Below are 21,558 nucleotides of genomic sequence, written 5' to 3' on the forward strand. Positions count from 1 at the left end.
ATTAAATAATATTATAGTAATAATATTCATATTTAATCATATTAGTCATACTGTAACAATCAACCAAGAATTTTAAAATTTTGTGGAATTCAATTTCCTTTTCAATGGTTATCAATTTTTCATCATTACCATCAATGGTTGAATGAGCTGAAGTCTCAAAAAACGTATCGTATTTTTCGGACTAAAAGTCGCTCCAGAATGCATGCGCCATAAAATGCACAAAACCGTGAAAAAAAAACATTATAAATCGCGACTTTTAGTCCGAAAAATTTAATGATTTGGAGTGACACAGATGGTTTAATAATATTGTTTTAATATGATAGTTATTTGAAATATACTTTATATATCGTTATATGGGTCTGTGGAATAATTAGAAATGCAACATACGAGTCCAACGTCAGTGGCGCGGCACATATGCGGCGCATACGCGGCATTGTTTACATAAAGAATGATCGATGGATTTAATGAATTGGAATGACACAGATTGTTTTATAAACGTGTTATTTATGTAATAGTTATTAGAATAACTTTGAATGTTACGTCAGGCCCGTTCTCAGCTCTTCGTTTGTGTTTACGTCATGTACCTATCGTTTAGCCTGTTGTTGCCCGTTCATGTCTGTTCTTGGTGTTGGATTTTGTCGAATAAATTTCCCCCAAAATGCGACATATACTCCGGAGCGACTTATATAGGCATTTTATGGCTAATGAGACCGGAGCGACTTTTAGTCCAAAAAATACGGTAATTAAATAACTTGTCCACAAGTGTTGAAAACCCAATCGCAAATTCACATTGAGGCAATACAAAAACACTTAGTTCTCTGCTATATTAACAAGTGGAAATGATGTGACGAAAGTAGTGCCAAAATGCTGCCGAAACTAAGGCAGATGTCGTATCACTGCTGCCAATGAGTTAGGTTGGCAGAGGCAAGCCGATTTCCGTACTCACAGCTTAACTAATTTTGCCTTGAGACGTGCCAAAAGATGCCGTCGCGGCGGGCGGATGCTCGCGAGTCGCCGAGGCTAACGTTGCCCGCTTCCACCCCCACCCCATATATAAAATTCTCAACTGATTTACACGATTCACGAAAATGAATACTTTCGACGGAACAAAACACGGAAATCTGCGGGTCCGCGGAAAATTCTCATCCCTGAATCCATGCCCTTTTCATCAGTTTTACTTTGTAATTGTGAATATATTGTATTTTGGTTTTAATTCATCACTTTACAAAAGGGAAGCCCCAACAACTTTACAATAAATGAGGAAAACTTGCCAAGTAAAAAAACAGCATTCAGAGCCCAATAGGTGTCTAGGATATAATTGATTTGTTGGAAGGCGTATTTCATTCTGTCATCACGATCTTACAACAAAACTTTCACATCACATATGTATCATCTTTCACTACTGAAAGTAATGGAAATGCCATTAAACCTTTGCAGGCCCTTCCCATGAATAACTTTTTACGATTGTGTTTTAAATAAGCAAAAATATAACTCCACAATAGGCGGCTCGGTGGAGCAGTGGGTAGCACGTCCGCCTCACAGTTAGGAGGGTGCGGGTTCGATTCCACCTCCGGCCCTCCCTGTGTGGAGTTTGCATGTTCTCCCCAAGCCCGCGTGGGTTTTCTCCGGGCACTCCGGTTTCCTCCCACATCCCAAAAAATGCTTGATAGATAGGCCGATTGAGCACTCCAAATTGCCCCTAGGTGTGAGTGCAAGTGCGGACGGTTGTTTGTCTCTGTGCGGCGTGCGATTGGCTTGCAACCGGTTCAGGGTGTCCCCCGGCTACTGCCCGCGACCCCGTGGGGACAAAGCGGTACAGAAAATGAATGGATGGATGGGCTGAGAGGTTAGATGAAATGGAATTATATTGAAAGACGTAGACTGATATACCTGTACAAAACATGTGGAAGGTGTGAATCAGTAAAAAGAAAAAAAAAAAAACAATCAAAATAAAGGACAAAACATCTTAAATTCTGGCTTTTGTTTTGGAATTTTGGAAAACATATATAGCTGAACAGTTTAATGATGTAATGATTTGAATCAGTCAAAAAAAATTAAATGAGAAAACAAAATAAATAGTAATATTTGGCTTATATTTTAAAATGTTGAAAAATATACAGAAATGGAAACAAAATCAATAAAAGCAAGTAACTAGTAGTAGTATTACTACAAGTAGTAGTAGCACTACTAGCACCGTATTGGCCCGAATATAAGACGGTGTTTTTTGCTTTGAAATAAGACTGAACAAGTGAGGGTTTTCTTACATTCGGGGTCTAGACATTATACTCAGTCACAATGCTAGATGGCGCCAGATATCTTTTAAGCGAATGCTGAACTTAACTCCCCAGGCCAAAGAAAACCCCTGTAACGAAGAATAAAAATAAAAATAGAGGTCGCACAAATAAGAAAAATAGCGGTAAGAAAGAAAAGAGAAGCAATATGTTGGAATAATCTCGGGGGAAGCCTTGGCCTGCCAGACCAGGAGGCCTTATATTTTACGAGTTTACGATACTCTCCTTTGAACTAAATACTTTGTATTTGGTTTAAAGAAAGTCTATTGATCCCCGTCAGCTTTATGGTTCCTTCCTGTCCTTTTGTGTTTGTTTTGTAAGAAGTCTTCAATGACAATGAGCAGGTCTTCTTTGCTTGCGAGATGTTCTTTGTTTAGGGACTTCATTCCTTTTAGTTAACTGTAGCTTTGATTCATAGATTGTAGATGATAGAAACTGGATATATACAGTTTGAAGTAGTCACATTAAAGTTATCCCATATTTACTCAATGTTCGTTTAAGGAACTGTATGCCAGTTACCTTACATTTACTTAATATGTGTTGAAATGTTTAAGTAGGGCTAGATATTATTATTATTATGTGTTGTGTTAGTTTACTAAGAAGATAAACTTAGCAAGGGTTTAGTTGCATTGTTCCACAGGTAAGCGACATTCAACGTGCTTCAAGTTATCTGATCACAGTCGAGGAGGAGTCGGCCACTCATGGAGAGGACAACTGGTTGGGGGAAGAAAGCAGACTCTGCAGTCCCAATGCGGGGGTCGAGGGCCGACAAGTGCTAGATCACACTACACTACATTCCTTAGCTAATCAGCGTTGCTACAAGCACTATCTCCCCTCCCTTTAGTGTAGCAACGCCTCTGTAACCAGGGCAACCAAGACATTAAAAAGAGGAGCACGTGGAGGAGGAACTCAGAACTGGTGGAGATTGTAACTGAGCTTCCTTTCTCTATCGTTCTCCTCGCGAGTAAACTCATCCTGGTTGTCTTCTCCTCTTCGTTCCAGCATGTGATTTAATGTCTGATCATATTCAGACCCAACACAATAACAGAAAATGAAGAAACGTAACGACAATCTGGAGAAAAGTGGGTCAATGATCGGCCAGGTTAACCGGCAGCTGAGGAGAAGTTATGATGAAAATTCAAGAGGATGGTGATGGGTTAGGGTTAGCACTCCAAATTGTCCCTAGGTGTGAGTGCGAATGGTTGTTCGTCTCTGTGTGCCCTGCGATTGGTTGGCAACCAGTTCAGGGTGTCCCCCGCCTACTGCCTGATGACGGCTGGGATAGGCTCCAGCACGCCCACGACCCCCGTGGGGACTAAGGGGTTCAGAAAATGGATGGATAACTCCACAATAATGCACTCTATTGACGTTCCGTAATTTTCAGACTATAAGTCGCGTTTTTTTTCATAGTTTGGGTGGGTGGCCACTTATACTCAGGAGCGACTTATATGTGATTTTTTTCACAAATTTTCAAAATTAAAAAATCCGCGATGTAGTGAAACCGCGATAAACGAACCGCGTGGCGGTTTTTTACATAAAGGATAAAGGATTCGATCACGGGATGACGAAGATGACGAAGGGCCCCACGTTTGAAGGATTTAATGATTTGAAGTGACACAAGGTTTGAAAAACGTATTTATGTTATAGTTATTTGATATATTTTATTTCGTGTAGCAACTTGTACATGGTTTTATTGTTACAGTTCAGTAGTTGTTGGCTCATTGAACTCTTGTTAAGTTAAATAAAGAGCCGTTTACCAAACCCACGTCTTAATTGGTACTTTGTTAACGCTACAATATAGTTATATACTAGATTGTGCGGTGTGCGCCCGGCGTTGTTGACATAAAGGACGAGGAATTTGATCGATGGATTTAATGATTAGGAGTGACACAGATGGTTTGATAATATTGTTTTAATATGATAGTTATTTTAGATATACTTTATATATCGTTATATGGGTCTGTGGAATAATTTGAAATGCAACTTACAACGAGTCCGACGTCCGAAAATTACGGTACAAAAATAATACTATAATTACCGGAATTTTCGGACTATAAGTCACTCTGCGTATTCAGAGTTATTCAAATAACTATTTCATAAATAACACATTTATAAAACCATCTGTGTCACTCTAATTCATTAAATCCATCGATCGTCCTTTATGTAAACAATGCCACGTATGCGCCGCATATGTGCCGCGCCGCTGACATCGGACTCGTAAGTTGCATTTCTAATTATTCCACAGACCCATATAATGATATAGAAAGTATATTTCAAGTAACTATCACATAACAAAATTATCAAACCATCTGTGTCACTCCAAATCATTAAATCCATCAATCAAATTCCTCGTCCTTTGTCAACAACGGCGCGCTTGCGCCCTGATATCAGCCTCGTTGTTATTCCACAGATCTAGTATCTAACTATATTCTAGGGTTAACAAAGTCGAGTTCCAGGCGTGCGGCGGTGTGGACTTCCATCCCCGGAGGTGGCATTTCCAGCCACGGAGGTGGAAGAGAGCTTCATAGAATAGGAGCGGGCGTGCGTAAAAGCCATGTCCGAGCCCCATCCACCGTCCCCGGACAGCCACTCGGCCGGGCGACGGCCCCCGACTTCCAACCACGGAGGTGAAAGAGAGCTCCATAGAGTAGGACCGGGCGTGCGTAAAAGCCATGTCCGAGCCCCATCCATCGTCCCCGGACAGCCACCCAGCCGTCTTTGTCCTTTATGTAAACAACCGCCGCGCTGCTGACGTCACTTGAAATTCAAATTACAGCAATCCCTTGCTACATCGCGGTTTGTTTATCGCGGTTTCCCTTTTTTTTTCTTTTTTTTTTTCTTGGAATTTTTAAGATTTATGAAAAAATTTACATATAAGTCACTCCTCAGTATAAGTCGCCCCCCCACCCAAACTAAGAAAAAAAAACGCGACTTATAGTCTGAACATTACGGTATTTCACAGATTCCTCATAGCAGCAATGACGATCATTCTTTTCAAATCTGTGTCACATTTGAAGTATATTTTCCCAGAAAGTTTTAGTTGAATTTGTTTTACTATTATAACATTTTATTTTGTATTTTTGTTCGAGACTCTGCTACTATTTTGACATATTGTATATGTAATTGAGAAATTAAAAAGTCAGCCTTCATAATCAAAATATACCCACTAAAAGGTCATAAAATCAAGGATAACAAAATAGTTTCTTTGTTTAAAATACATTTCAAACACTGAAGGAATCGGTCAATCCATGCCATATCATCAAATGCCTCCCACCTGACCATCTCAGAATGTCCCGTAAAACATCTAGGAAAAAGACTCACTTGTTATAAGGAAAAAACTAAAATATTAGGTCTCTATTTTCAATACTTTTCTTAGGAAAATATATTAAATGTAGGGTCATTTTTAGAGTTTTTGTATATCATTTGAAAAAAACAGCAATATCTGGAAAACGATCTCATCTATAGCCTTCAGAATTTTTACTGTCAATATCTGCTACTACTAATAACCTCCAAAATACTATTTCTCTGAGTTGACCAGTTTCACAGATATTAAGGCCCAAAAAGGAAGTCATAACATTCACTGCAGTTTAAAAAATACTATCAACTCCAAATTTTATTTATTTGACTGATATATTCTTTTAAAATTCATATTTAAAATTTGGGAGGGTGCTTAGCCACATTTCGTCGCAGTGATTTGTTGAAATGCTGTTATTGGGGGGTTTGTGGCTTTTTTGGTACTGCATGTCTTAAGAGTAACAGGGGTCTCAAACTCCTTTTGGTACGGGCCACCCTACAGTTACGGCTTGATGGTTACATCAAATAAATTGTTAAATTGTCTCATTGTATTATTGCATAGACACAACAAATTGATTATGAGTTTTGAAGTCAGCAATATCAGTTTGTAAAGTTATTGTTCAAATTCCTTTAAAAAGGGTAACAAAAAAAGCTCAAGGTTATTGTGATTTTTTACACGTCAATTTGAATTTTTGGTACAGATTTTAGTGAGGATCATGGAAGTTTGCTTAAAATTGTATGATGGGCCTTGAGTTTGACACCTGTGGTCGACTAGTAAACATCACAGCAGGGCAATTATTTTATTTTTTTACTAGTACCGTAATTTTCGGACGATAAGTCACGGTTTTTGTCATAGTTTGGGTGGGGGGGGGCGACTTATACTCAAGAGCGACTTATATGTGATTTTTTTCACAAATTTTCAAAATTCAAAAATCCGCAATGTAGTGAAACCGCGATAAACGAACCGCGATGTAGCAAGGGATTACTGTCATTTGAACTGCAAGTGACGTCATCCGTGCCGCGCGGCGGTTGTTTACATAAAGGGCAAAGGATTCGATCACGGGTTAACGAAGATGACGAAGGGCCCGCACGTACTACCGGCATCATTAGCGGCTTTGTTTGTAAGTGACACGGAGGACGAAGAGTTTCAAGGATTTAATGATTTGGCGTGACACAGAAGGTTTGAAAAACTATTATGGCTTTTACGCACGCCCGGTCCTTCTTGAGGGGAGCTCTCTTTCACCTCCGTGGATGGAAGTCAGGGGCCAGCGCTCGGCCGAGTGGCTGTCCGGGGACGGTGGATGGGGCTCGAACATGGCTTTTACGCACGCCCGGTCCCATTTATGGAGCTCTCTTCCACCTCCGTGGCTGGAAGTTCAGTAGTTGTTGGCTTGTTGAACTCTTGTTTTGTTAAATAAAGAGCCGTTTACCAAACCCACGTCTTTCTTGGTACTTTGTTAATGCTACAATATAGTTATATACTAGATCTCTGCAGCGCACGCGCGGCGTTTTTGACAAAGAACGAGGAATTTGATCGATGGATTTAATGATTTGGAGTGACACAGATGGTTTGATAATATTGTTTTAATATGATAGTTATTTTAAATATACTTTATATATCGTTATATGGGTCTGTGGAATAATTAGAAATGCAACTTAGAATGAGTCCGACGTCCGAAAATTACGGTACAAAAATAAAACTATAATTACCGTAATTTTCGGACTATAAATCACTCCGGAATATAAATCGCACCAGCCATAAAATGCACAATAAAGTGAAGAAAAAAAAACATATATAAGTCGCACCGGAGTATAAGTCGCACTTTTGGGGCAAATTTATTTGTCAAAATCCAACACCAAAACAGACATTAACCAGCAACAACAGGCTAAACGATACGGTATGCTAACATGACATATACACAAACGCCTGACGTAACATTCAGAGTTATTCAAGTAAGTATTACATAAATAACACGTTTATCAAACCATCTGTGTCACTCTAATTCATTAAATCCATCGATCGTGCTTTATGTAAACAATGCCGCGTATGCGCCGCATATGCTCACGTCTGACCCGTTGTAAGTTGCATTTCTAATTATTCCACAGACCCATATAACGATATATAAAGTATATTTCAAATAACTATCATATTAAAACAATATTATCAAACCATCTGTGTCACTCCAAATCATTAAATCCATCGATCAAATTCCTCGTTCTTTATGTCAACAACGCCGTGCATGCGCTGCAGAGATCTAGTATATAACTATATTGTAGCATTAACAAAGTACCAGGAAAGACGTGGGTTTGGTAAACGGCTCTTTATTTGTCGGATTGTCTGTGATGCTGTTCACTCACTGGCCCTACATGCCTGTTTAGTCAACCTGTTCTGAACGCCGCCTGGCCTGACCTTTTGCCCGTTCCCGACCACGTCTCTGCTTTCTGCTCCCTCGGCTCCCACAAAGTTTGCCTGCTCACCCCACGGTCAGTACCATTTCTTGTTCCTGGACCATGTAGACTTCTGCCTCCCAGCGTGTTCCAGTCTTCCACCTCCCTTTTCCCCAATACCAATAAATCTTGTTTGTGTCGCATTTGGTCGTTCTGCTCCCTTCTTGACAAAAACCACTGACAGTGGAAACTTCATTTTTTTTTCCCTATCTTTCTACTAGATTTTCTTTCATGAAATTCTGTGATGGCGGGTAGTGAAAATATTCAGAAATTTGATGAATTGCATGTCAATGCATGGACCTTACGTTCTACCACAGTGGTTTCCACATCTTTAACAACAAAATACCACCTAGAAAAACCTGAGCGCTGCAAGTACAAACATGATGACCAATACTGAGTCCCCCTATAAATCTGTGGTTAAGACAATTAGATTACCCAAATGATTGGTCAGCCAGTGACCAATTCAGTTCTTTATTGATTAGCTAAACAAATTATGAAATTGGTTACAGAGAGGACACTTCACAAGCCCAACTGTTTTGCGGTATAGCGTGGAGTAGATATAGGCCTGCGGAACAAGTAGATTAATTTGGAAATAATTTAAAGTTAAATTCCCAATGATCATCGTCACACACACATCTGGGTGTGGTGAAATTTGTCCTCTGCATTTAACCCATCCCCATGTGATTCGGATCCATCCCCAGGGGGAGAAAGAGGGGAGCAGTGAGCAGCAACGGTGCCGCGCTAGGGAATCATTTGGTGATCTAACCCTCCAATTCCAACCCTTAATTGTCATTATATTATCTCTATGGCTCTGCAAGAAAGACTAGACCATGACAGAAAAAGCTTGGTAATATTGCTGTGTTAAAAAACATTAGATAGACCAGGGGCTCCAGAGCCACATGTGGCTCTTTAGCACACCCCGAGCGGCTCCCAGGAATCTTTGCAAAAATACGTGAAAATGGAAAAATATGTTGGTTTTCTTTTTTTTTTTTTAAATATGGTTTTTATATGGTAATCATGACACAACCACTCTCATGCTGTAAAAATGTATGTAGTTGTAAATATATTAAAAATACCGAATTTAAGAATGGGGTCAAATGGCAAAATTGCGTCATGGTCTACGACACAGCACATGCGAGTTGTAAACAAATAGGTGTGTGAGTGATTGGCCATGGATTCAAAAGGCAAAAAGAGAACGATTGCTGATGAGAACAGAGGCTTTAAGAAGAATGGACTGAACTATTTGCTTTCATTGCCAATGCTGAAGCATTGCCTGCATGTTTGATTTGCAATGAGAAGTTGTCAAATAACAAGAAGAGGTATTTGGAGCGACATTTTCAGATAAAGTATGCTAAATTTGCTGCCGATCACCCAGTTGCAACTGAGAGGAAACGTGCAATTGCAGTGCTGGTGGAGAGATTTGTTGCAGCCCGGGATATAATAAAGCGCGGAAAACCATTCACCGATGGCGAGTACACAAAGGGATTCATTCATTAAAATATCAGTGTCTATTTTCGGACTTCAAAAATAAAACTGAAATCATTCAGAAAACTAAAGACATGCCTCTATGCACAAACAATATCAACGATCACCAGATCAAGGACATCAATTCCGATATCGAACAGACAGCTCTTCTATGCAGGTACGTGAACTCGAATGGGCCGAAAGAATAAATGATCAAATTGATACCACTATTATTATTATTATTTTTAATTATTTTATTTATAGGCATACAGCTTATGTATTGACAGTCTATGATGCCTTATAAAAGACTTTTCAATTTTTACAGCTCCAGACAGGTATGCTTTTTATTTTATTTGGGCCGATATGGCTCTTTGAACATTTTGGGTTCCCGACGCCTAAGATAGACAAACAGATACTACAAGTACATAGTTCAGAGTACATTTTATATACTACTACGTTATTATATACTTACACTTGAGTATACTTTAGAAAGTATAATTCAGATATACTACTTGTTTATGGTCACTTGTACAATACTTGTTTCTGTCTGTACACTTTATATGGTGTAATGAATATATAGGACTTGTTTGCGGTCACTTGTTTCAGCTGTTCTTTTATTGTTTCAATGAGACTTTTTTGGGGGGGTATTTTAACCTGTACTTTGTAAGACGACCTAGGAGGGCAACACCAAATACATGAACAGCAGTGAGTAGGTGGTTTACTGATCGTGCGTTTATGTCAAGATCACCTGCTCGTCCAGGCTTTCCAGCACCGCCTTTCAAGATATCAAAATTGTTTTCATTCATTGCAGTATCAGCTTCGTCTGAAAAGAAAGCATATGATTATGTTTTCCGTGTATGTATATGTTGAAATAAATATATAACATAGTGCAAAGTGTTAAAAGAAAAGTAACTTCCATGGATTTAGAAAAAAATAGCATTCTCAATGATCAAGCACTTCATTTGCATTTAAGTCAAATGGCAGAAACCACGAGATGGGTTTGATTATATAGTTAGTTTTTCTATCTAATTTGCTATGTAATTAACGTCTGCCATTTAGCAATGTGTGTTTTACAAAATGGAGAGTTGAAGCCTTAAACCTTACATCTTTCTGAATCACCCCGAGAAAATGCTCCTGCAGGTCCAAGTCTGGTCCATCCTTAGTAACATGACCATGTCGTTGGCTCAAAAACATGTATTCAACGTGGAAAGAGCTAACGCCACAACCAGATGACACTCGTCCGAGAACGACAGATTTGGGCAAAGCAGCAAATATCATCTTTAAATCCGTAGTCCTGAAACAGACCGCAATAATCCTGCAGTGGCATGTTGGACAACAATCAGGTTTGAGAAATGTTCATCCGTGTATTTGTTAATCCTCGCGGGTGTTAAAAAAAAAAGCGCTTGATCGCGAGACTAGAACGAAGACAATAGCCAATCCAAGCAGTCGTTTGCTTCTCTGTTGTCATGGAAAATACAAAGGCTTCCGTGTTTACTTTTTCTTCTTCAACATAGTTTACCCTCTGTCAAAGCTACCTTGCTGCCATCTGTTGAAGCCATGTTTCAACTGCAAGAGCAAATTCATTTCATGTATTTATTTATTATTTTTCTTAAAATGGCCCTCAACATATTATTGTTATGGTACTAATATATTCTTGAAAATCTTTCCACTAAAAGACCAACTGCTATGTTAATAAGTTACTTTTAGGTGTTATTATTTTTATTTTTTGCTGCCCTTGAGAGAGTACCTGAGAGCTATATAACTACTGTTAGGAATGAAAGTAACAGAAAAAAAGTGAGTTTTTCGCATATTAGCTCAAACTACATATATAGTCACATGGCATTTATGCTGAAAACATGCAGGGATTAATCAAGAAATGTATTACGAAGATAATTGATGCACAGTGTCATTAAATTTACAAAACAAACATTTATAAATGTATATATATATATATATATATATATATATATATATATATATATATATATATATATATATATATATATATATATATATATATATATATATATATAACTTGGGGACTAAGCGGTTCATCCATCCATCCATCCATCTTCTGAACCGCTTAGTTCCCATGGGGGTCGCGGGCGTGCTGGAGCCTATCCCAGCCGTCATCGGGCAGTAGGCGGGGGACACCCTGAACTGGTTGCCAACCAATCGCAGGGCACACAGAGACGAACAACCATTCGCACTCGCACTTAGGGACAATTTGGAGTGCTCAATCGGCTTATCAAGCATGTTTTTGGGATGTGGGAGGAAACTGGAGTGCCCGGAGAAAACCCATGCGGACACGGGGAGAACATGCAAACTCCACACAGGGAGGGCCGGAGGTTGAATCGAACCCGCACCCTCCTAACTGTGAGGCGGACGTGGTACCCACGGCTCCACCGAGCCGCCCACCAGATTTATATTTTGCTATTAATTCTTTCTTAAACTCAACAGTTTTGCGCACTACTTTCCTCTTTTCACTATCAGCAGCTTTACTGCTCCCCTTTGCTTTCTTTGGAGGCATGATTAGGGGTTAATACAATCCTCAAAGTAACAAGAATACATTAACAACGAACGGAGTCAGTCGGCATCCGGGCCGCGCGGTCGGGGTTTCTCGGGTCCTTTCGGCTCATCTCGCGAGGTTCGAATTTTCGTTCGAGAACTGGGACATTCGAAAACCGACGTTTGACTCTCTCTCTCTCTCTCTCTCTCTCTCTCTCTCTCTCTCTCTCTCTCTCTCTCTCTCTCTCTCTCTCTCTCTCTCTCTCTCTCTCTCTCTCTCTCTCTCTCTCTCTCTCTCTCTCTCTCTCTCTCTCTCTCTATATATATATATATATATATATATATATATATATATATATATATATATATATATAAATGGATGGATGGATGGATGGATTGATATATATTGCAGTGATAAAGCGGCGGAGTCAAGGCACGGCTGCAAAAACTCGCCTTTGTGCGGCGTGATGATTATACAACCCGACAAAATGCAGCGTTAACGACAGAAATGACCCTTACATGTTCATGAATTAAACCACAAGCCAAATAAAAATTAAAAACCAAAAACAAAACAAAAACCTGGACCTTGAAACCGCCCTTTCCTTTCCGGTCATGTGACAATCAGTTCCGCGCTTCTTCTTTTGTTGGCGGGTGTTTGTTGACTGCCAGACCCGGGGAAGGTTTGCCTCACGTTTTATTGTGACACTATCGACGCGTCACTTATACATAAAAAATATGTCTGACCTGACCACAGGTAGAAGATTGGATGATAATAACACCGAACTAGAGGGCAGGTAACCATATTGAGTCGGCCTAAATTGTCGTGTGTTTGAAGAAGATGGGCATTTACAGATTGATTTAATTACATTTAATGATTCAACCTAAATCACTCTATTAGTGTTTATCGAGTACACTTGCAAAACAATGTTTGCTAAACTGTCGTTTCCGTGCTCATTTGTTCACTCATTTTGTCTACTTTGATGGCAATATTTGCGGTGCTTCTTGAGCTAGCTGGTCTTTATGTATGTTAAAACATTTCCTCTGATCTAATTGTATTTTGTGTATTTTATTCTGTTTGTGGAATTGACTATGTGGGATATCGCGACGCTCAACATGGCTGGGTGAACCCAGTAAAGGCGGAAGTAGAAAGCAAATGGCGGGAGTAACAAATGGCCTCTATTCTTGAACAAAAGTCACGATATACGATTTAGTTGACTACTAGATAAACAAATACGCGCGGTATAAATGTGAGAGTTCAAATATCGCGATGTCCTCGCCGCACACACTCGTACATGGTATAAGCACCTTAGTTGTAACCTGCCATTTTCCTCACCATATAATTTTTTATGTAGTTGTGCCTCATTATCGATGGGATTGCGGAGAAATGAAAAAAACATGTTAGCTTCAGGTGGGAAGCGACCAGTAGGATTTAGCATACCCAACCTGCCGGCAAATAACTCAAGTTGACTGTGGCTGAGTCTCAGTTACTGTGGTGCTGTGATTCCATTCATTGTGCATGGTCCAACTCTTTCTGCAGACAGTCCAGTCCAGCAGCACCAATATTATATAAAAATGGGCCTGATTGCAAAAAAATTTTGCACAATTACTAGTCATCCCAATGTGATCCTGTGTAGGAAATTATGAACGGATTGGTAACTAACCACAGCTATAACGTATTGGAAAAGCCAAGAGTTGACTTTGTGAGATATTTAAATTGATTTGATCATGCAAAACATTTGTTTGGTAAATATGCACAAAAAAAAGTAGAAAAATAGTAGTAGTAAAAGTAGTAATAAAAAAAGTAGAAAAATACACACCGTAATACCTCAACATTTTATTGTTTCGGTTTATTAATCGTGATATGAATGTTTAATGGGCTACAAATGTACATCCTGTTGAGATATGTTGAGGGAATCCATCTGTCTTTCCGTTCATTATCCGAAAGGTTTATTCTCAAAAGGGTTGCAGGCATGCCAGCCATCTTAGGGCAGTAGATGCCAAACTGGTTGCCAGACAATAATTTTTTTTCTCCCTGCCTCGCACTGTATAGGTCTCATGGCCCATCACCGTGGTCCCATTGCAGGAAACGAGGCATCGATGGAAGCTTGCGCTCCAGGAAAGATGATGACGACGGGCGTGAAGATGACACACACACTAACAACAGAAATGCCAGGTATGCATGTTTCTGTACTAGGACTGCATCTATTATTTCAAGAATGGATTAATTTGTCGATTTATTTATTTATTATTTTTTTCCATTAAATTAATCTAAATTAAAAACGTTCCAAAATTGTCATCCCTTTGTCAAAAACAAAACATTTTTTTAAATTGACAGTGTAGAAAAGTGCACAAGCAGGATGCTGCGTGAACATTCCCTGAGCTTTTAAAAAAAATAAAAAAAAATAAAAAAATTACAGAGTAGTCATGGTGTTTTCTCATTTATCCTTGTCTTCCAAAAAATGCCAGCAACAAGTGACATCAAGTAAAGTTGACTTTCTTTTCTTTTAAATATTAATATATTTGTTCATTTTGGGGGCAATTATCATGTCTATTACGCTATTGCAATCCCCACACGGTTCCCTTCATTCTAATTACTTGTTACATTACTTAATAAATGTAACTTTTGAAATGTAAGATGAAGAAAAAATAGAATAAATAAATGAAGAATAAATAAATCTGAATACCATCCATTTGTTGTCCGAACTGCTTTATCCTCACAATGGTCTGCGGGTGCGTGCTGGAGCTATCCCAGCGGTCTTTGGGTATTTTTAATAATCATATATTATAATAACTCAACTTGCAGATCTGATTCCCCCCCCCCCCCCCCCCCCCCCCACACACACACACACACACACACACACACATTGTGTTTGTCACCATGATATGCAACCAAACGAAGTTTCGGTGCATCTCTCTTGCTCACTGGTATTTAAATGGAAGCGTTGGTTGATAAGTTGGTATTGTAACGTTTTATGGTTCCCTTTGGTTTTCTGTGCCAGTTTTACTACTCCAGAAAGCAGACGCCCAGCGTCTCGCATTGCGCTACACACTGACTGGGGAAGCCAGGTAGAGGAGGACGACAAGATGAGGAGAGGTGTGCAGAGAGACATGCAGCGGTAATATACTGCTTCTCCTTCTCTGTGACATTATCTCTGACTCAGGGCTGCGCGGTAGAGACAGTATATTCAATTGATGTCATGGTGAATTTGCCCAAAGGTAGAGATCTGGACTCGAGCGATATTGCGGTAATGCATATTGATTTGTATCCCTTTCCATGTGCCACTGCTCAATGTGACATAAATGCCATCAATGTATGGCCAGCCCCAAAATAAAGTGGGGTTAAATATATCTCTGTGAAATAAAGTTTATTTAAGTTGTTATACACAGTTCACCTTACTGCTTTATGTTGTTTGTATTGGGGAATCCTTGTTGTCTCTGCTAACCAACAAGCTACGGCTACTCATGACGTGGAGGCAAACGTTGGCTTTGCATTTGGAATCTATAGAGCATATTTATTTCCTCCTGGGCGGGAAAAAACAATTCTGTAAATAGCGTTATCACAAAATGAAAGAGAGATGTAGTTGACAAACTGCTACACACAGCTACCGCAGACCTAACCCAAAGTGGAAACGTCACTACAGCACACATTAGCAGCAATATTGGACACAAGCAATAAAAAGATGCATTGAGAAATCTTCAATTGCATATCAAATCCAATCTATCAACACTGGATGGCATAATCAAAAAAAGCAAATGAAGACTGACTTTTATGTAAAACTCCCATTTGCTTTAGGAACTATAGTTTGCCATCAACTACACTTAAGTTGCCAAATCTGATGAATACATTGAGTAAATGAATTCATGTCACACTTCTGTCCTGGTCTCAAAATTTGAATAACTGAGATTTCAATGCTATACTTTTGATGCTCTAATGTACAGTAAAATGTTTTTGAATGGTATACTTGGTCATTTCTAATCCACTGTGTGTTCACTGTTCAGTTACAGGAGGAGGATACTTGCTGCAGAAGTCACCCAAAGAGAGAGAAAGACATCGTCTGGCTCTTCTAGCAGGTTCAGTCTGAATGATTTGTGATAATTTTTTTGCAATATAAATACTGAGATTTGTGATTGCCAACAGTTAAAAAAAACTTTGTAAGCATCTCAGACTATCATTACTTAATTTTTCACAATGATTCTGCAGCTGTGACTCCAAGGAGGGGGAAAATATAGAAATGGACGAGGCTGTGTTGCTACGACGACAAAAACAGATCAATTATGGCAAGAATACACTAGCCTATGATCGATACGTCAAAGAGGTTCCTAAGTAGGTCCATAGCAAAGACACACACGCACACACTTTCGTGTTATAGTTGTGTAGTAAGATTACTGCTGGAAATATAACGTAGAGGGAGGAAACTGCAGCTGGAACCTTGTCTAAACGACTTTGTCTACCTTTTGCAGGCACTTGCGACAGCCAGGTGTTCATCCAAAGACTCCTAATAAATTCAGGAAATACAGTCGGCGGTCCTGGGACCAGCAGATCAAATTATGGAAGGTCAAACTACATGCGTGGGACCCCCCAGCAGAAGAGGGAGGAGATGCCAATGATGTGTAAGCAAATGGTTCACTTTATTTTACCAGGCTTAAACTATTCATACTCTTTTGACGTGCTTTGTGCTCTGCTTTTGCAGCGAGGAACTCCGTCTTGAAGACGTCATGGACGTTGAGCTGGACTTTCCCATACTATCTGATGCTGGCAATAGTACTTGCTCCTTCAGCACTCACAGTCGGTCACTGGAGGTGAGTTTTACATTCTTTTTCTCAGGGGTGAAGAAGCTCTTCTATGTGAAAGTACACTTGGCACACAAGAAAATATACTGGCACTGTGCCAAATGTATGGAGTGCCATTGGGCAAAAATCAGACAGGAGAGTTTTTGTCATTCTGTTGTTGTTTTTGTCAATGGTATGAATGTCAGTGGTTCAGAGCTTATAAATAATGTCTTTAAAAGAAATATTCAAATGTCACCGATGAAGGAGTCGCATTTCATGGACGTCACTAAATATGACGTCACACCATTCCCCCGCCGTACATAGCTGTTACTAAACGTAAACGTACATAGCTGTTACTAACACCATAAATGTAAACTTGATTCTTCTTATTTCAAGCGAGATTAAATAAAAGTCAAATATTAAGTAAATACTGTCTAGGTCTGATATACCTGGCCGTTCAGACAGCGGGAGACATTGCGTACATTGGGTATGTACGTATTTGATCTAAGACCACATAGTATGAAGTGACCCGATTCTGGTTTAAAAACAATTTTTAAAAAAATCTGATAATGGTTGCATATGGGTAAACAATAAATTGAAATGGAGCCCTTAGTCTCCAATCTAACTCATCCCAAATGTGTTGTCTGAGTGACATCAATGTGAGCCTTCTAAAATGCACCTCTTGAAGAAACTTTGAAATTCCTGTAAAATCTGTAGAAAACCTTCAAAAGAGTTTAAGATGGTAGAACTGCAAAGAGGGACTAACATTAAACGCTATGGATTGAAAAGAATGTTTTTCAAAGTCCCAATCGAACTGAGCTGCAAACAGTTGCAAGTGTTTTTGAAGGTAGTGAATGTGGGGCTCTCAACAGGGTTCGTTCAAGGTCGTGAATAGACAGACCTGGACATTTCTTGCTCCAAGGGCATTTCAACATGTGACAAATTCCCTTGCGACAAGAAAAACAAACAAACTATTGCTGAACATTTGGCCATGTTTATGGCTTAATATGCTAACAAATACATACAGTTAAGTCAAGTCAAGTCAAGTTTATTTGTATAGCCCTAAATCACAAGCAGTCTCAAAGGGCTTCACATAGACAATCAATTGACAATAATTCTCAAAGCATCCCCTGATCTTAGGCTCCCAAAAGGGCAAGGAAAAACTCAAAAAAACCCTACAAGGGGAAAAATGAGAAACCTTGAGAAGGGACCACAGATGGAAGGATCCCCCTTTCAGGATCACCAGGCTGCAATGGATGCAAAGAGGGCACATAAAATACATCATATGGAAACCAAAAAGTGGATGCCCAGGCCAAAGCCAAGAGCTGTCGGAGGTGCCTTCGATTGTCCTGGCAGTGTCCTCCAGGAGGGTATTCCACTGCAGTTCCCTCATGGTGAATTGGTCCACAGTTAATGCATTTGAGGTACTATATTTGCTGTATTATACCACAGCGGAAAACTGTATCTAGCAGACTCATACAGGGACCACAAGAGCAGCAGAGTGGCTTCTGTGGCCCAAAGAACTTTATTGCAAGAATTGCATATTTACAGGTAGTGCCAAAATCTTTTAGTAGTAGCCAAAATTTATTTCTGCATGTGGGAAACACTGCAGCCATAAGGTTTTATTTAATTAGCTGTAAGGTTTCATTTAATTAAAGACATTACGGTCAATTAAAAAACATGCGTGAAATGCAAAATATCAGCCAATCAGATCTGTGTAAAGTTTACTGCCTCTATACTTACTGTATTTTATTACGTCACACAACATCCATTTTAGAAAATTACAAGATAACATTGAGTTGCATTGCATTGACTCCATGAATTCATAATCATGAATTGAGGACTATCACAGCAACCGTTGACAATAACACATACTGTAATTTTCAGACTATAAGTCGCTCCGGAGTATAAGTCGCACCAGCCATAAAATGCACAATTAAGTGGGGGAAAAAAAAAAAACATATATAAGTCGCACCGGAGTTTAAGTCGCACTTATAGACTCAAGAGACAGCTTCGTACTCCAAGCTGTCCGGATCCTGAATTCCCTCCCCCCTCCAACCTCTGCTGCATGACGTCCTGTTCTTTTGCGCTTTGATCTGGCTGTCTGCTATTAGCGCGATTGCTCCATTTTGCTGCTCTTATTTGTCTATTTATTTATTTATTTATTGTTTATTTATTTGGGTTATTTGCTTATTACTTATTCGTTGCTCTTGTCTGTTCGTTTTTACTCTTTGTGCTATTTGATTGTGAGTGTTGTGTACTGTGTCTAGTCACCGTGGGACGGTGGGAAACGTAATTTCGATCTCTTTGTGTGCCTTGACATGTGAAGAAATTGACAATAAAGCGGACTTTGACTTTTGAGGCAAATTTATTTGTCAAAATCCAACACGAAAAACAGACATGAACCAGCAACAACAGGCTAAACGATACGGTATGCTAACATGACATATACACAAACGCCTGATGTAACATTCAGTTATTCAAGTAAGTATACGGTATGCTAACGTGACATATACACAAACGAGGAGCTGAGAACGGGCCTGAGTAACATTCAGAGTTATTCAAATAAGTATTACATAAATAACACGTTTATCAAGTATATAACTATATTGTAGCGTTAACAAAGTACTAGGAAAGAAGTGGGTTTATGTAACAACAATATTGTCAAACCGTCTGTGTCACTCCAAATCATTAAATCCATCGATCAAATTCCTTGTCCTTTATGTCAACAACGCCGCGCGTGTGCCGCACAGATCTAGTATATAACTATATTGTAGCGTTAACAAAGTACCAGGAAAGACGTGGGTGTATTTAACAACAATAGTGCGAGTGCGAATGGATGTTCGTCTCTGTGTGCCCTGCGATTAGTTGGCAACCAGTTCAGGGTGTCCCACGCCTACTGCCCGATGACGGCTGGGATAGCCTCCAGCACGCCCGCGACCCCCATGGGGACTAAGCGGTTCAGAAAATGAATGAATTATCAAACCATCTGTGTCACTCCAAATCAATAAATCCATCGATCAAATTCCTCGTCCTTTATGTCAACAACGCCGTGCATGCGCTGCAGAGATCTAGTATAAACCTATAATGTAGCGTTAACAAAGTACCAGGAAAGACGTGGGTTTATATAACAAAATTATTATCAAACCAGCTGTGTCACTCCAAATCATTCAATCCATCGATCAAATTCCTCATCCTTTATGTCAACAACGCCGTGCGCGCGCAGCACAGATCTAGTATATAAGTATATTGCACCGTTAACAAAGTACCAGGAAAGACGTGGGTTTGGTAAACAAGAGTTCAACGAGCCAACAACTACTGAACTGTAACGATAAAAATATACAAGTTGCTACACGAAATAAAATGCATCAAATAACTATAACATAAATACGTTTTTCAAACCTTGTGTCACTCCAAATCATGAAATCCTTCAAACGTGGGGCCGTTCGTCATCTTCGTCATCCCGTGATCTTGCTACATCGTGGTTCGTTTATCGCGGTTTCACTACATCGCGGAATTTTGAAAATTTGTGAAAAAATTCACATACAAGTCGCTGCTGAGTATAAGTCCCCCCCCCCCCCCCCCCACCCACCCAAACTATGAAGAAAAAAAAACGCAATTTATAATTCAAAAATTACGGTACATACATAGTTCATATTGATAAGATATAGATGGCGCAACGTTCCCGCATGAAGTTTTTAATTGAATGTTATCTGTTCCAGGAAGATGACTGTGCTGGAACTCCAGTCAAAATGCAGAAGACAGACACCACAGCAGAGTTTGACATGGCATAGCTCATTGCTTGTCCTGTTGTTAAATGTTCATACGAGTTCAATTTTTTACTTTCACTCCTCCAACAATAGTTATTTTATTTTTCTTAAATACAATTCTTTGAATCCTCCAGGTATAACCTTACTGCCTTACTAGAATTACGAATGACTCAGGAATTGTTTTTTTTTCTTCTTTTTTTCTGTATTACGAGTTTAATTGTCTTATGTGTTGCTGTTTAAAGATTTACTTGAAGCATACATACGATGGTGAAGTGTTGCAGATACATTTAATACAAATATTTTCCTTTTAATGGATCACTATTGTAAAGCTTGATTTCATTGTATAATTTTAAAAGTGGGAAAGACATTTGTCTGTTTTCTTTTTTATAAGAGAAATTGAATCCTTTGAAATGTTTGCGTTATTTGTAATAAATAAATGAAACAGCTAGTTTGTGGTACCATGATGAAAAGAATTTTAATTTGACATCCGAGCACTGCCTCCATCCATGCAGGCTCCACTAATCATGCATTTTATATTAGTTAATCGGGCTTAAGCTGTTAAGAGGTTTGGTAAAACAAATGGCAATACCGCTTTAACTTGGGCAACAATCTGTTCAAAAATCAATATGTATTATTACATTTTCATCATGGATCCACTGAAGCCCATCCAAGCTAACTGAGTTGCCATCGCTATACAAACAGCCTTGCCTAACATTAAACCCCCACCACTCAATTACCATTTGCAGTGCTCTAATAATGTAAATTGGTCATTTTTGTTTTAATGTATTATTACAACCTCGCCAATGCATGTATAGTGTGCTAAAAAAAAAAAATACCTGGAAGTGAAAAAATACGAATTGTTCATGTAAAATAATTACACAAGCAAAACAAATGGTACTAAAATTGTAGGACTTTTTTGTTTTTTTTTACAAGCATTGAAAAACATCCACAACAAAGCAATGTTTTTTCCCCCCCCCTATATTTTCTTTTAGAAGGGACTGGGTAATTTATTA

The 21,558-nt window shown here is 39.1% G+C and overlaps 2 protein-coding genes across 6 annotated transcripts in view; one reads left to right on the top strand and one right to left on the bottom strand.

Annotated features, from left to right (window-relative positions):
* ccdc142 (coiled-coil domain containing 142) overlaps positions 1–11,317 on the bottom strand; it is an 86,393-nt gene extending 75,076 nt beyond the window's left edge. For all 3 annotated transcript variants that reach the window (XM_085906671.1, XM_085906669.1, XM_085906668.1), the window contains exons 1-2: positions 10,602–11,317; positions 10,246–10,320 (exon numbers count right to left, since the gene is read on the bottom strand). In XM_085906671.1, coding sequence (XP_085762797.1) covers positions 10,246–10,303 — 58 coding nt within the window. In that variant the 5' untranslated portion in view covers positions 10,304–10,320; positions 10,602–11,317. The remainder of the gene's footprint in view (positions 1–10,245; positions 10,321–10,601) is intronic.
* Positions 11,318–12,610: 1,293 nt separating this feature from the next.
* slbp (stem-loop histone mRNA binding protein) lies at positions 12,611–20,912 on the top strand. Of its 3 annotated transcripts, none has more exons than XM_085906688.1 (8): positions 12,611–12,799; positions 14,056–14,178; positions 15,005–15,121; positions 16,011–16,076; positions 16,207–16,329; positions 16,467–16,616; positions 16,697–16,805; positions 20,498–20,912. In XM_085906688.1, exons 1-8 carry the CDS (start codon positions 12,741–12,743, stop codon positions 20,567–20,569), a joined length of 819 nt encoding a protein of 272 aa, XP_085762814.1. In that variant the 5' UTR covers positions 12,611–12,740; the 3' UTR covers positions 20,570–20,912. The 3 variants fall into 3 exon arrangements, with proteins under 3 accessions (XP_085762814.1, XP_085762815.1, XP_085762813.1); XM_085906687.1 differs by having other exon boundaries at positions 12,612–12,799; positions 16,005–16,076; XM_085906689.1 differs by lacking the exon at positions 15,005–15,121 and having other exon boundaries at positions 16,005–16,076.
* The last annotated feature ends 646 nt before the right edge of the window (positions 20,913–21,558 follow it).

This window comes from Syngnathus leptorhynchus, chromosome 2 (genome assembly GCF_054491065.1).
Source record: "Syngnathus leptorhynchus isolate UIUO chromosome 2, UIUO_Slep, whole genome shotgun sequence".
Lineage (NCBI taxonomy): Eukaryota > Metazoa > Chordata > Actinopteri > Syngnathiformes > Syngnathidae > Syngnathus > Syngnathus leptorhynchus.